Source organism: Myxine glutinosa, chromosome 9 (assembly GCF_964187855.1).
Source record: "Myxine glutinosa chromosome 9, kmMyxGlut1.1, whole genome shotgun sequence".
NCBI lineage: Eukaryota > Metazoa > Chordata > Myxini > Myxiniformes > Myxinidae > Myxine > Myxine glutinosa.
The window spans coordinates 49,292,998-49,305,682 of NC_136269.1; the positions used below are offsets into that span (position 1 = coordinate 49,292,998).

General features: G+C 41.8%; 1 protein-coding gene across 2 annotated transcripts in view; it reads right to left on the reverse strand.

Moving 5' to 3' along the window:
* LOC137435412 (protein CBFA2T1) overlaps positions 1–8,346 on the reverse strand; it is a 192,076-nt gene extending 183,730 nt beyond the window's left edge. Inside the window, exons 1-2 of one of the 2 annotated variants that reach the window (XM_068129183.2) lie at positions 8,039–8,346; positions 7,452–7,546 (exon numbers count right to left, since the gene is read on the reverse strand). Coding sequence is in view for 1 of the 2 variants with exons in the window: in XM_068129180.2 (XP_067985281.2) it covers positions 8,039–8,069 (31 nt within the window). In the remaining variant the exon portion in view is untranslated. The remainder of the gene's footprint in view (positions 1–7,451; positions 7,547–8,038) is intronic. The other variant, XM_068129180.2, reaches the window with a different exon arrangement.
* Positions 8,347–12,685: the final 4,339 nt, after the last annotated feature.

The window sequence follows — 12,685 nt, forward strand, 5'->3', positions numbered from 1 at the left end:
TTTGAGAGGGAGAGCATGAGAGTTGGTCGAGTTGGTCTGGAAAGAGAAGCGAGTTGGAAGGATGGAGAGAGACTTGGCAGTGAGTGAGAGAGTTGCCCGAGTTGAGGAGCGTGGAAGTTTTCCCAGCCAGAGCAGTTGGCAAGCGGTTCGGACAGAGATCCCGGCCCTGGCAGTTGCGAGCAGTTGACCAGCTCGGTTCGCAGTACACGGTTTGAGTTGGCAGTCCCGGTGAGATCCAAGTTGGCTTGTCGACCGTGCGCGAAGGTCGGCCTCGTGGTGCTGGGTGCTTGGTGCTCGGCGCTTTGGAGCTTGGAGCGAGGCGTGCAGCTGGACGAAAGGAGCCGGGTGTGGGCAACGGAGATTGAAGACGACGGGCAGATAAGACCGAGTTGCGCATTCACAATTGCATGACGAGACATTTCTTTTGGTATTCCTTTCCCTCGTCTGTGTTTGAGATCTGTCGTGTGGGGATGTCCCAATTAGGATATTCATTACCGGCGTGTGCTTTTCCTGTCCTTGCCCTTTTACTTTAATAAACCCTTATATTATTTTCTGTACATATAACTGAACGCAGTTTCCGTGTGGTTGATTTTAACAGGTAAGGCTGCAGGGGTCTCGCGCCACCCTCCATCCCACGCGCTTTGGTGTAGCTATTGTTTTTGGAATCCGCCATTGAGTTTTCGCCTCGGGGGCTAAGCCTTCACGATCGGCATCCATGACCGCCTGATATTAATCAAAGATGGTCGCGCGACAATATCTATATATATATATATATATATATATATATATATATAAAACGCAAGGAGCACACTGACCCTATACGTGACACAACACTGATGTCATGCACGTAAATTATTCCGACACATCAACTCCAAACTAGGATGGCGTCTGTGTGGCACTCAGGTCTTTGCAGACTGAGGCGTATGCCTTTATGGTCACGAATAAATGAAAGCAGAGCTGCTGATCCAGATTTTGCCCTTCCTGTCCTCCCCTTCTCACCCTTGCCCTGCTTATAAAACCAAATGGGCATTTCCACACTACAGTGGAATATTTAACACTTTCCCCTCTACTATTATGCTATCACCGGCTTCACAGAAACTGCGAGAGAAACAGCTCCTACACCTCATGGCCCATTACGGCCGACTATCCAATTCACAATCATGAGGCATGTGGAAAGTCCATGGAATTACAACTGCCAAGTGACTATGCGACCTCAAACCAATTACCTTCTTCCTGATGCACATACACACATAATTAAAAGTAAATAATGACAGGTTTTATTGCACAATGTCGCGATATTCTCAAAAGTCCTCAAAAATATCTTTACGATGACGTGGGCTTTATGGTCCCTGGTCTAGTCATTAAAGGTAGTGTGCTAGTTCAAGAGAAAATAGTCAGTAATAATTGCAAGGATCTGGGTAAACCCCATGTAAAAAGCCCTGATTGAGAGACACAGATCAGAGCGGCCACAAAGTAGCCAATGGCAACTTTGAAAAAGCTACAGGCCTTTATGGCAAAGACTGGTCACTGTGCATGTGACAACAATATACCAAGCACTCTACAAATCTGGCCTGTATGGTAGAGTGGCAAGAAGTAAGCCATTACTCAAAAAAGCACATCATCAGTCCTGTTTGATGGATGCAAAAAAACCACTCCGGAGATTATGAAGCCATGTGGCAAAAAGTTTGGTGGTCTGCCAAAACAAAGATGGAACTTTTTGGCCTAAATGCAAAATGTTACATTTGGTGCAAATCCAACACAATGCAAATCCAACACAGCACATCACCCAAAGAACACCATCCCTACTGTGAATCATGGTGGCAGCAGCATCATGTTATGGGGATGTTTCTCATTAGCAGGGACTGGGGCACTTGTCAGGATGGAAGGGAAAATGGATGGAGCAAAAAACAGAAAATCTTGGAGAACCTGCTGCCCTCTGCAAGAAAAATGAAAGTGGGACAGAAGTTTACCTTTCATCATGAAAATGACCCGAAGCACACAGCCAAAGCTACACTGGAGTGGCTTAGGAACAAAAAGATAAATGTCCTCGAGTGGCCCAGTCAAAGCCCCGACCTAAATCCAATCGAAAATCTCTGGCATAACTTGAAGATTGCTGTCCATAATCGCTCCCCACGCAAGTTGAATGAGCTTGAACTGTTTTGTAAAGAAGAATGGGAAATATTGCCCAATCAAGGTGTCCAAAGTTGGTAGAGACCTATCCCAAGAGGCACAGCTGTAAATCCTGTCAAAGACGCTTCCACCAAGTATTAACTCAGAGGGGTGGACACTTATCCAACCAAGATATTCTAGTTGTGTATGTTAAATTAATTTTCTGAAATTTGTAGAATTTGTTCTTAACTTGGAAGTTGTGGGTTACGAAGTGTAAATGAAGGTGGAAAAAGTCTGATTTAATGCAATTTCATTCCAGACTAAGGCAACAAAAGGTGAAAATTTTGAAAGAGGTATAGACTTTCTATTGGCACTGTATGTACACACAAACAACACACACGTCATAAATCAATTCATCACAATAACTAATTATTCCTTGAAATGTAACAGATAAATCCTCCCACTTCCCCTCCCAACTTCCTCTTTCCAGAGAAGAGATCAGACTAAAACACAGCAGGCAATTTCTACTATCGAAGCTATTTCTAAAGCATTAAATTAACTTTTAAACGATGTTCTAAATGATACTCACTGTACTGAACTTTATTTAATAGTAAACCTCGAAAGATTTGGTGCCTAACTTTTTTTTCTTTTTTTTTTAAATCAACTAGTAAGCGCATGACCAATTTTCCAAAAGCCCGGATCATCCGCTGGGCTCTTCTTCCTAGAATTTTCGATTCTATCAGCCCACAATCTCTCCAAACAGTGGTTCCGCATCAATAGATCCACAGTCTCAATCAGTCAATCCAGCCGTGCAACCTCACTCACTATTCAAACTTTCTACTTACAGCACATACCTTTACCGAGAGATATTCAACTTGTTTTCAAGAGGGTTTTATCCATTATGCTTTGATGACAATCCTCACCACATATTACATGATACAACAAGAAAAAGAGCAATTAGAGATTGCAAACCCTCGCCAGGATTTATTTTCAGTGGTTTTTGAAGGCTTTTGTGTTAAAACAAATATGGCAACCGAACCACGTGACCGATGATATCATTTTTTTCCTCCACCAATTTATTCCTAGATTATGCTCAAGAAATTTAATCTTGATCGATGACGTTTTGTACTTTTCAAATTATGACGTCATAATGGAGGCACCTATGACAATCATTCACAGATGTTATTCCACATGGAGATTTGACAATGAGCCATGTCTCAATTTTTTCCATGCAGCACTTTCAGAGATATAGAGGTGCAACATTTTGCGGTTTTTCCAAGATGGTGACTGAACCACGTGACCAATGACGTCATACTTATCATTAAAAAAATTATACAGGTGGAGTTGCACCTATGGTGGAAATTTCCTGTCAATCGGACCAACGGTTGCAGAGAAAATCATATTTACTCTGTGCGGACAAACAGACAGACAAACGGATGCAAATGCAATACACACTCCTCCTGCGAGGGTAACAATACATCACAGCTTACATGCACATTACCGAACATCCCAATTCTCTTTAGCAATGAATCAACCTGCTATTCAAATACAGAAACTATTAATAGTCAGGTTCACTATGTTAACAATTATAATTTCGTTCAAAATTTTGGTAGATTAGCAAAACTATACATTTTTGGAATATTCAGAGCATGAGGATTCCAAAAATTAATGTTTACATTTGCGTAGACACCTTTGCGAAAATGACACTCAGGACAGTGATGAAGATAGTCAGGTTCACTATGTTAACAAATATAATTTCGTTCAAAATTTTGGGATTAGCAAACCTGTACATTTTGGGAATCTTCAGAGCATGGAGAATCTGAAAATCAATGTTGGCATTTGCACAGACACCTGCATGGCCGCCATTTTGGATTTTGAAAATGGCCGCCATAAAATACATATTTTGCGCGATCTCGGCTTCTAGTCAACCTAGAGACTTAATTAAATATGCTAATCCTATGTTTTCTGGGTCAAGGAATCCAATAAAGGCCTCAAAATAGTGCTCAGGATTATAGAAAAGCAACAAACAAAGGTAATTGAAAACCATTGTCTTTATATTTGTGATATAACTGTATTACATAATACATGATATTGCAAGTCCTTTGAAGTTATAGGTTGTTATAGGTAGTATCAGATTGAACTATAAGTCCTATACGCAGGATCTACGAGGTCTATACCGTTCAGGAATATGCTTTTACAGATCTTCATCCCTGTCCTGAGTGTCATTTTCGCAAAGGTGTCTACGCAAATGTAAACATTAATTTTTGGATTCCTCATGCTCCGAATATTCCAAAAATGTATAGTTTTGCTAATCTACCAAAATTTTGAACGAAAAAAACAGTGAACCTGACTATAAAATACAAAAGCCGAGAACGAACAAACGAACATTAAGGATTTTTTATTGTTCCTTTTTAAATCAAGGCTCATGATGGGAGTAGAGGTGCACATATCGCACGATATTCACCTCCACGAGTGCAGAAGCCAGTAGTCGGCTTGGCATGGAAATCTCATGCATGAACGACGGGCCCAACTCCCTTTAAAAGACACAAATCATCCCTGCATTCTCAAGCTTTGTAACCCTGGCGCATTTTTCTCTCCGTCCACGTCCCCAGCCACCCAGTACTGATTGACTGCAAGCTCCGTTTGTCTCTCCTAATTACACAGTCGGCTTCGCACAGAGAAGACTATACAGAGGATTGGCTGCCAGGCCTACTATCACCCACTCCCAGCTGCCTGCTCTCAGCACTCACCCTATTGATGAGTCAACAACAACAGCAGACAGGCTCCATGATAGCACAACGGGCGAGCAAGGAAGGAAGGAAGAGGATAAATTATCGAGCCAAATCCAGGAGGTAAATTACGCGAGGATCGGAGTAGTTTGTAATCGTAGTCTCGTGCAGAATTAATTTGAACTTGAGCAATCGTGGATTCCCATAATGTAGTTCATTTATAAAACCTTAGAATTGCAAATGTAACTAATGTAATGTATTTTTAATTTTTAATTTTTTTTGCTTTTGTGGAATTCCAATCAAATCATGACAGCCCTCGAGTGGGTTTTCCACATTTCAGGCTTGGATGAAAAAAAATAATTCTGCAACAACTGGACATCACCAAAGTAACATTTCAATGAGGACAATTCCTCCCCTCTCCTCTCCCAATGCCCTTCTTTTCATGGAAGAGATAAGACTAAACCACAGCAGGCCATTTCTACTTCAGAAGAGTTGGGGAAAAAGATGTTTACGCATTGCCACTACAATTTTGGTGATGCCACTACCTCTTTGTTGTTGGGTTGTTGGGTTGTTGTTCGATTGACTGGCCTCCAATCCCCAGATGGGTATCGTGAGTCTTTTCAGTGTAAAGATGCCAGTTTTACTTTGACGGATGTACTTCATTCAGGTTCTATTCAGGTATATTCTATTCACCTTCACTCTTTCATTCCGCTTTTCTCCTGACTCTGGAACAAACTCCCTCACTCTCTTCAATCCCACGCCTCCCTCCAGATCTTGAAAACAGCTGTTCACCACCATCTCTTATCTTCCGCCATCCAAAACCTTGATCTTTTCTACCCCCGTTAATTCACCCCAGATCCACTTTTTTGAAATTCCCACTTCTTTCCTGGAAGTCCGAGCAACGTCCATGTGTTTTATACCTCTCCCACCCCCACCCCTTTCCCATGCCTCCTCCCTCCCACAGATCTCCCGATGTCCCTGTTCTTGACCGTTGCGCTTGTGTACTTCACTCTCTCTCTCTCCACATCTTGTCTCCCGCTCCCTTTATCATACATTTTATGTGTCAGTTTGTCTTTTTGTGAGTAGTGTTAGCTCTTAGACGAGCCTCGATCTTGTAGAAGACAAAAAAAAAAAAATGATCGATCTTCCTCTCCCCGAAGATTTCAAGCAGCACACAAAGCAAAAGTGCAGCACTCGTTTTTGGGGATTTTTTTGGAAGTACAGTCGTTGAAGAAAACAGGTTCACGGAAGAGCTCAACAACAGAAGGTGAAAGGACACTGCCAGGTGAATGGAGAAGAACGCACGACTGTGGGAGGAATCCGTACCAGACAATACTCGCCATATACGCACAGTCAGTGCAGCCAGAACTCGAACATCCATTGCTCTTGATAACCTCAAAATCCTTCACCACTTCGGCTTTCGCGTTTTTTTTTTGTTTTTTTTTTAAATACATTTTTGCTCAATCCAATGAAACAAAACTGTCGTCCTTTCAGTGAAGAACAACTCCACCGCAGTGCAAATGCGTTGACAAGGGAATGGACATTTTCCAATACGAACCGTCATCACGAGCCTCAGCTTTTAGGAGCGAATAGCAACAGCACTTAAAATGCAAAGACATCAGTGATGTAGTGGCATTTATTCCCCCCTCCCCAAAACCAAAAGAGCAAAAGGAGGAAGAAGAAGAAGAATAATAAGAAGAGTGCACTTCGAGATTATGCAGGATTTGTCAAGGGAATGTTACAAATAAATAAAGATAAATACAAACAAGCAGCTGTTCATTTTACCTCCATTTATACAATGGCGGTCCGCCAACACTCGCAGCACACACATTTTACGACGCACGTGGCATCATCGCGCGCCCTTATAATTACCGCCAGGTTTTTTGGGGGTTTTTTTTTTCTGGTGAACTCACAACGAGCATTGCCGACACACTCGATGTCCACACGGCAGATGGCCAGCATTGCATTAGGAAAGGATCGTTTAATTGGGACGGAGCAACCCTAGCTGGATGCTCTGCTCCTTGTGATCTTCACGAGGTTCAAACCACTGTGGTTTCCAGAGTGACTCGATCAAAGCTCAATATTCCCATTGCTATCACTGTTGGACTGGCCGGATGGCCTACAGGTACGCACACTCACCTCTAAGCTGTCTAGCCTGAGTTCGAATCTCGATTCAGCTTTCAACCGTCATCCAGCGAGTCATCACCGGCATCCTGACCAAATTCAGCATATCCTTTCCTGCACTGCGGACAGATGGTGGTCTGGTCTTCTTGGAGGCTCCTGGACACCAAGTTACGCTGTTTAGTGCTCACTACCCTGGAGTGCGTTTGCAGTCTGGGTAGCAGGCTCCGCACTGACAGTAAGTTTACCAGGTAGTAGGTAGTACGCACGCATTTCGTGTGAACGGCCATGTTCGATACCAAGGGGGGTTAGGGGGCAACACCACACCATCATATTCAAATTTATCCACCAACTAAAAACCCATCACAAAGGATTCGTGGCCTCGGTGGAATAAATGAATGAATAGAAATGAAGAACAAAAGTTGACTTGGCCATTAAATCAAGCGTCAAATTAGCCAACAGCCGGGCACAAGAACATCCCAGAAGTAGCACCTGAATGGATGTCTGCAGGTGACGAAGGGAAGGATGGAGGGGGATGCCAAGGGACTTCACACAGGAGCCTCTTGTACAGGTTTAAGGTCTACAAACTACACGACAAAAAAAATAAAAAAAATTATTCATTCAATCGACGAACTTTCAAGTGCTTAAATCAACACACGGACACAACAAGGTGTACTTTCATTCCCCCGATAACAACTCTAACATCTGCACTTTAACATCATCAATCAAGAGGATGTAGATGAATGAGCGAATGAATGAATAATGAATGAGTTAGGGGGCAATGATGGCAGGCAGCGTCCGTGCAATACTTGATGAAATGTCCAAAGCACGTGTTTCACATTAGCATCCCCGGGATGTATCGAATACCCTCTTCATTCGAGATGCACAACTAAACAATGCAACAAATCGAGCCATCACATCTACATATATATATATAAGCATGCGGTAAATGATATTTTAGAAGTTTATTTTTTGGAGATGCACAAACCATTCTAATTGGTCTCCTAGCCGAGCATTCCAAATACAACCAGAGCAAGCAAAGGTACAGCGAGAACAAGTCGTCGGCCGAAGAAACCCACCTTTGTGAAGGTACACAACACAGGCAGCCATTCATGGTCGGTGGTTCTGGAGGGAAGAGCCGTTGATCACGCGTTTGCAGACGATCAGCAGGAATTTACAAAGCCGTCAGCCATACAACAGTCAAGAAGTTCAGGCCATCGACAAGCGAACTATCAGCGGGCCCGTTTCCCTCCCGCCAAAGCAATGCCCCGGGGATGCGCCGAACACGTGCCCGATTTCCAAAATAGTTTCGCCCTCGTCAGGCGCGCGCGCAGCTGCGAGTCCGACAAGGAGGCGCGTGCCAAGCACCGAGGACCACGTGCGCCGCACGGCTGCGGACACAGCGGGCGGGCGATGGGCCGCACGGAGGGGGCGGGCGATGGAGGCTTGGTCTCCGACGGGGCGGGATGATGATGAGGCGGGTGATGAGGATAAGGAAGAGAGGTCGACGGTGGGATCGCTGTGTATAAATATGGGGAAAATGGTATCCTTTGGGAAAGTAGGAACGAGGCGGAGCAGCTTGGTAAGGATGTAAATTCAGGGACGAGGCTCATCAAGCGCGTTGACTACGTCATCAAGATTCGTCGGATGCAGGTGTCTGACGGACATGTCTCTTTCTTGATGTGCAAGGACGTTCTCGAGCCGGAAGGCTTGTTATCAAAATGAAACATTCCTTCTCACAAAGGCACAAAGCGATCATTTTGGAATATCAAACATTAATGGATACAAATAGCGCTGTAAAATGATTCTGTAATGGTTGATTTGCTGTAATTAATAAAGCAGGACAATGTTTTTGCACAGGTGTGTGTGTGTGTGTGTGTGTGTGTGTGTGTGTGTGTGTGTGTGTGTGTGTGTGTGTGTGTGTGTATACATATATAATGGTGTGTGTCTATGTAGTGTGTATGCATATATAATGTGTGTGTATGTAGTGTGTGTGTGTGTGTGTGTGTGTGTGTGTGTGTGTGTGTGTGTGTGTGTGTGTGTGTGTGTGTGTTTTCCCCTTAACGAAGAAACAGCATTTGTTGATTAAACATTTTGTTATCAGTTCCTCGTGATTAGCATGTCAGTTCGTGAGTAGCATCGCCCGCCCCCTATCAGTTCCTCGTGATTAGCACACACACACACACACACGAACACAACAGGTGCTTTGCATTCTTACGACTATAACACGTGCCAAATCTTTCCAACAGAACAGGTGCTGATCAGTACTCTTACCAACAGTGGACCTCACCTGCTCACATTGCTGCAAATCTAAAAACCAATCGAGAAGCCGCGAAAATTGTGCTGCGCTCAGTTGTCTTTTCAAACACGGCCAGGAAAGTATCCTTCAATTCGGTTAACATTCCGAACACACACACACACACACACACACACACACACACACACACACACACACACACACACACACACACACACACACACACACACACACACACACACACACACACACACACACACACACACACACACACACACACACACACACACACACACACACACACACACACACACAACATTCCATTCGGGAAGAAATCTGTGTGACGTTAAAACGACACCCACTGCCCTGGTCATTAAAACCAAAGTGATTAACAAGTTGGAAAAACTTTAGTGCGGCAGATAGGTGAAATATTTGGGAGAATTGTGACTTTGATGATGCAAGCACGAGAGTTGGCACACAGTTAGAGTATGCCCTAAGAAAGATATTTGGCTGAAGGGTCATCGCAGATTTGTTCTGTGACAACAATGGCGTCCATTTTTCAAAATGGCCTCCATTGCTTGTTATTTTACATATATTTGGTACATTACTGTGTATAAACTGTTGTTGTGGTCATACAAGCTTGACATTTGGCACATCATGAAAGACCCCTAACTATAGGGTTATCATATATTTGTCCTGTGACAACAATGTTTTTTAAATGGCCGCCATTTATATGGTATATTATGGTATACTAGTGAGATACCCATGCTACGCATGGGTGGGAGGCTATAAGCAGACATACAATGCAGACACGGCGAATGCTAAAGCATGAAATCAATAAATTCCACATTCCTGTAGCACGTCAGACATGAACAGCAAGTTAGTGAAGGACTTCCATGAAAGCCGTACCCGTTCGCAAACAAACGGGTACGTTCACGTATAGAAACATCGATCGTGGGTCCGTGGCAAATCTGCATATGGCGAGCCGTGAAGTTCACGTTCAGAAAGTAGAAACCATCACGGCATGTCATCATTCACTTGAACTCCATATCTCTTTTTTCATTCCAAACAACATAACTTAAATCACAAATTAATCACAAAATAAACTTTTAACAGCATTGTTAATGTTTCCTTCATTGTAAAAACTACCAAGTCAACATTTAAAAGGATTTTGAGCCAATAGGTGTTATGGCCTTAGCAAGATCAATGGAGACAGCGATCTGTTGGCTTATACACCGCCCAAATAGCTATGTGGAATTCTCTCATGTAGAGATTAAATCCACATCGTTTGAACTTTGGCCGAGGTCATTATTTACTTTTAATGATGTTTATATACGAATCAAGAAGAAGATAAATGGTTTTGGGTGGTCCTTTCCGCATATCTCGTGGGATTGTGAGTTGGAGAGACGACCGTGATGGTGGGAAGGAGGTTGGCATTCTCTCAAGCAGAGATTCAACCCATGTCCTTACAAAAGGTCTTCGTCCGAGGTCACCGAGTCCGATCGGTGTAGCCGATCGGTGCAGCCGTTTGTGCGGTACCGGGGAAAATAACGTTATGCAGGAGTCCAAACCTAAAAATGCTGGAGGCCAAAGCTTAAATTGGAAAAACAATACAGCCTATTTTACTCCAGGAGATCCCAGGATTACCCACCCAAAATATCGTTGCGATCGGTTCAGCCGTTTTTGCGGTACCTTCGAACGGACGGACAGACAGACGGATGGACATTTGGTGAATTATAGTAAGATGATATATGGTATATTAATTTGTATAAACTGTTGTTTGAATCATAGAAGCATGGTATTTGGTACACAGTTAAATATTCTGACTATTAGAGTCATCACGGATGTGTCCAATAAAAATGGCGCCCAATTTTTAGTATGGCAGATAGGTGAAATATTTGGGAGAATTGTGCCTTTGACGATACAAGCACGAGAGTTGGCACACAGTTAGACTATGCCGTAAGGAAGATATTTGGCGATAGGGCCATCGCAGATTTGTCCTGTGACAACAATGGCGGCCATTTTTTAAAAAAGGACAAATCTGCGATGGCCCACCCTATAGCCAAATTTCTTTCTTAGGACATACTCTGACTGTGTGCCAAATGCCATGCTTATACCATCAAAGGCACAATTCCTGCACCTATCTGCCATACTACTATACTTCATTCATGAAATGAATAAAACAGTCACCAGAGCCTTGACAAAACGATTATCAATTTGCAATTGATGTGCTACAAATATTTGCATGTTACAAATATTATATGTATATGTTACAAATATTTGAATGTTACAAATATATATATATATATATATATATATATATATATATATATATATATAAATAAAATTATATACCGGTATATATACATATATATATATATATATGTGTATATGTAAAATTATATACCGGTATATATATATATATATATATATATATATATATATATATATATATGTAAAATTATATACCGGTATATATACATATATATATGTAAAATTATATACTGGTATATATATATATATATATATATATATATATATATATATGTATATATATATATATATATATATATATATATATATATATATATATATATATATACATATATATATATATGTAAAATTATATACCGGTATATATATATATATATATATATATATATATATATATATATATATATATATATATATAAAATTATATACCGGTATATATATATATATATATATATATATATATATATAAAATTATATACCGGTATATATATATATATATATATATATATATATATATATATATATATATATATATATATATATATATATATATATATATATATATATATATATATATATATATCACATCTTGCGATTTCACTTTTATAAATTTACAGCAAGCTGCTTTTCCATTCAAACTCTGCTGGGATTTAAGACTTTCATACTTTGAAATGAACAGAGTCGACTTTCTCGAGCTCTCATCCCCACGGCATTTGAGACGATAAGGAAGAGGGAGGGGGGAGGGAGGGGGTGGGAGGAGGGAGACATTAAGTGGAAATGGGGTATGAACAATTTGGAGGGAATTAGTAAAAACGGTTGGCTGTGATGGTATGTTATCAGCGCTCAGCAGGCAGGGCCGCGAGTGCCAGGCTGCCTGTGCGTGTGCCCGGAGATCAGTGGCTGTGCGCCCAAGATTACGGTATCACACCAGGCCAGCTAACCACACGCATGTCTGTGCCGCAAGCAGGCATGCGGCAAGTGTACGGGCACATATGGCAAACAGGACGGCGATCCAACAAATAGGGAACAATCAAAGAAATAAAAAGTAATAGCTGTGCTTTGTGTCTTTGTCCTTGTCAAATTTGGTCCATGCTGCATTATTTTGTCATGAGACGTGGAGAGCGAGCTTGTGGGGGTGAAGGTCCAGTAACCACATGAAGGTCGTCAGAGTACCACAGTGGTGTTTATAAATCAT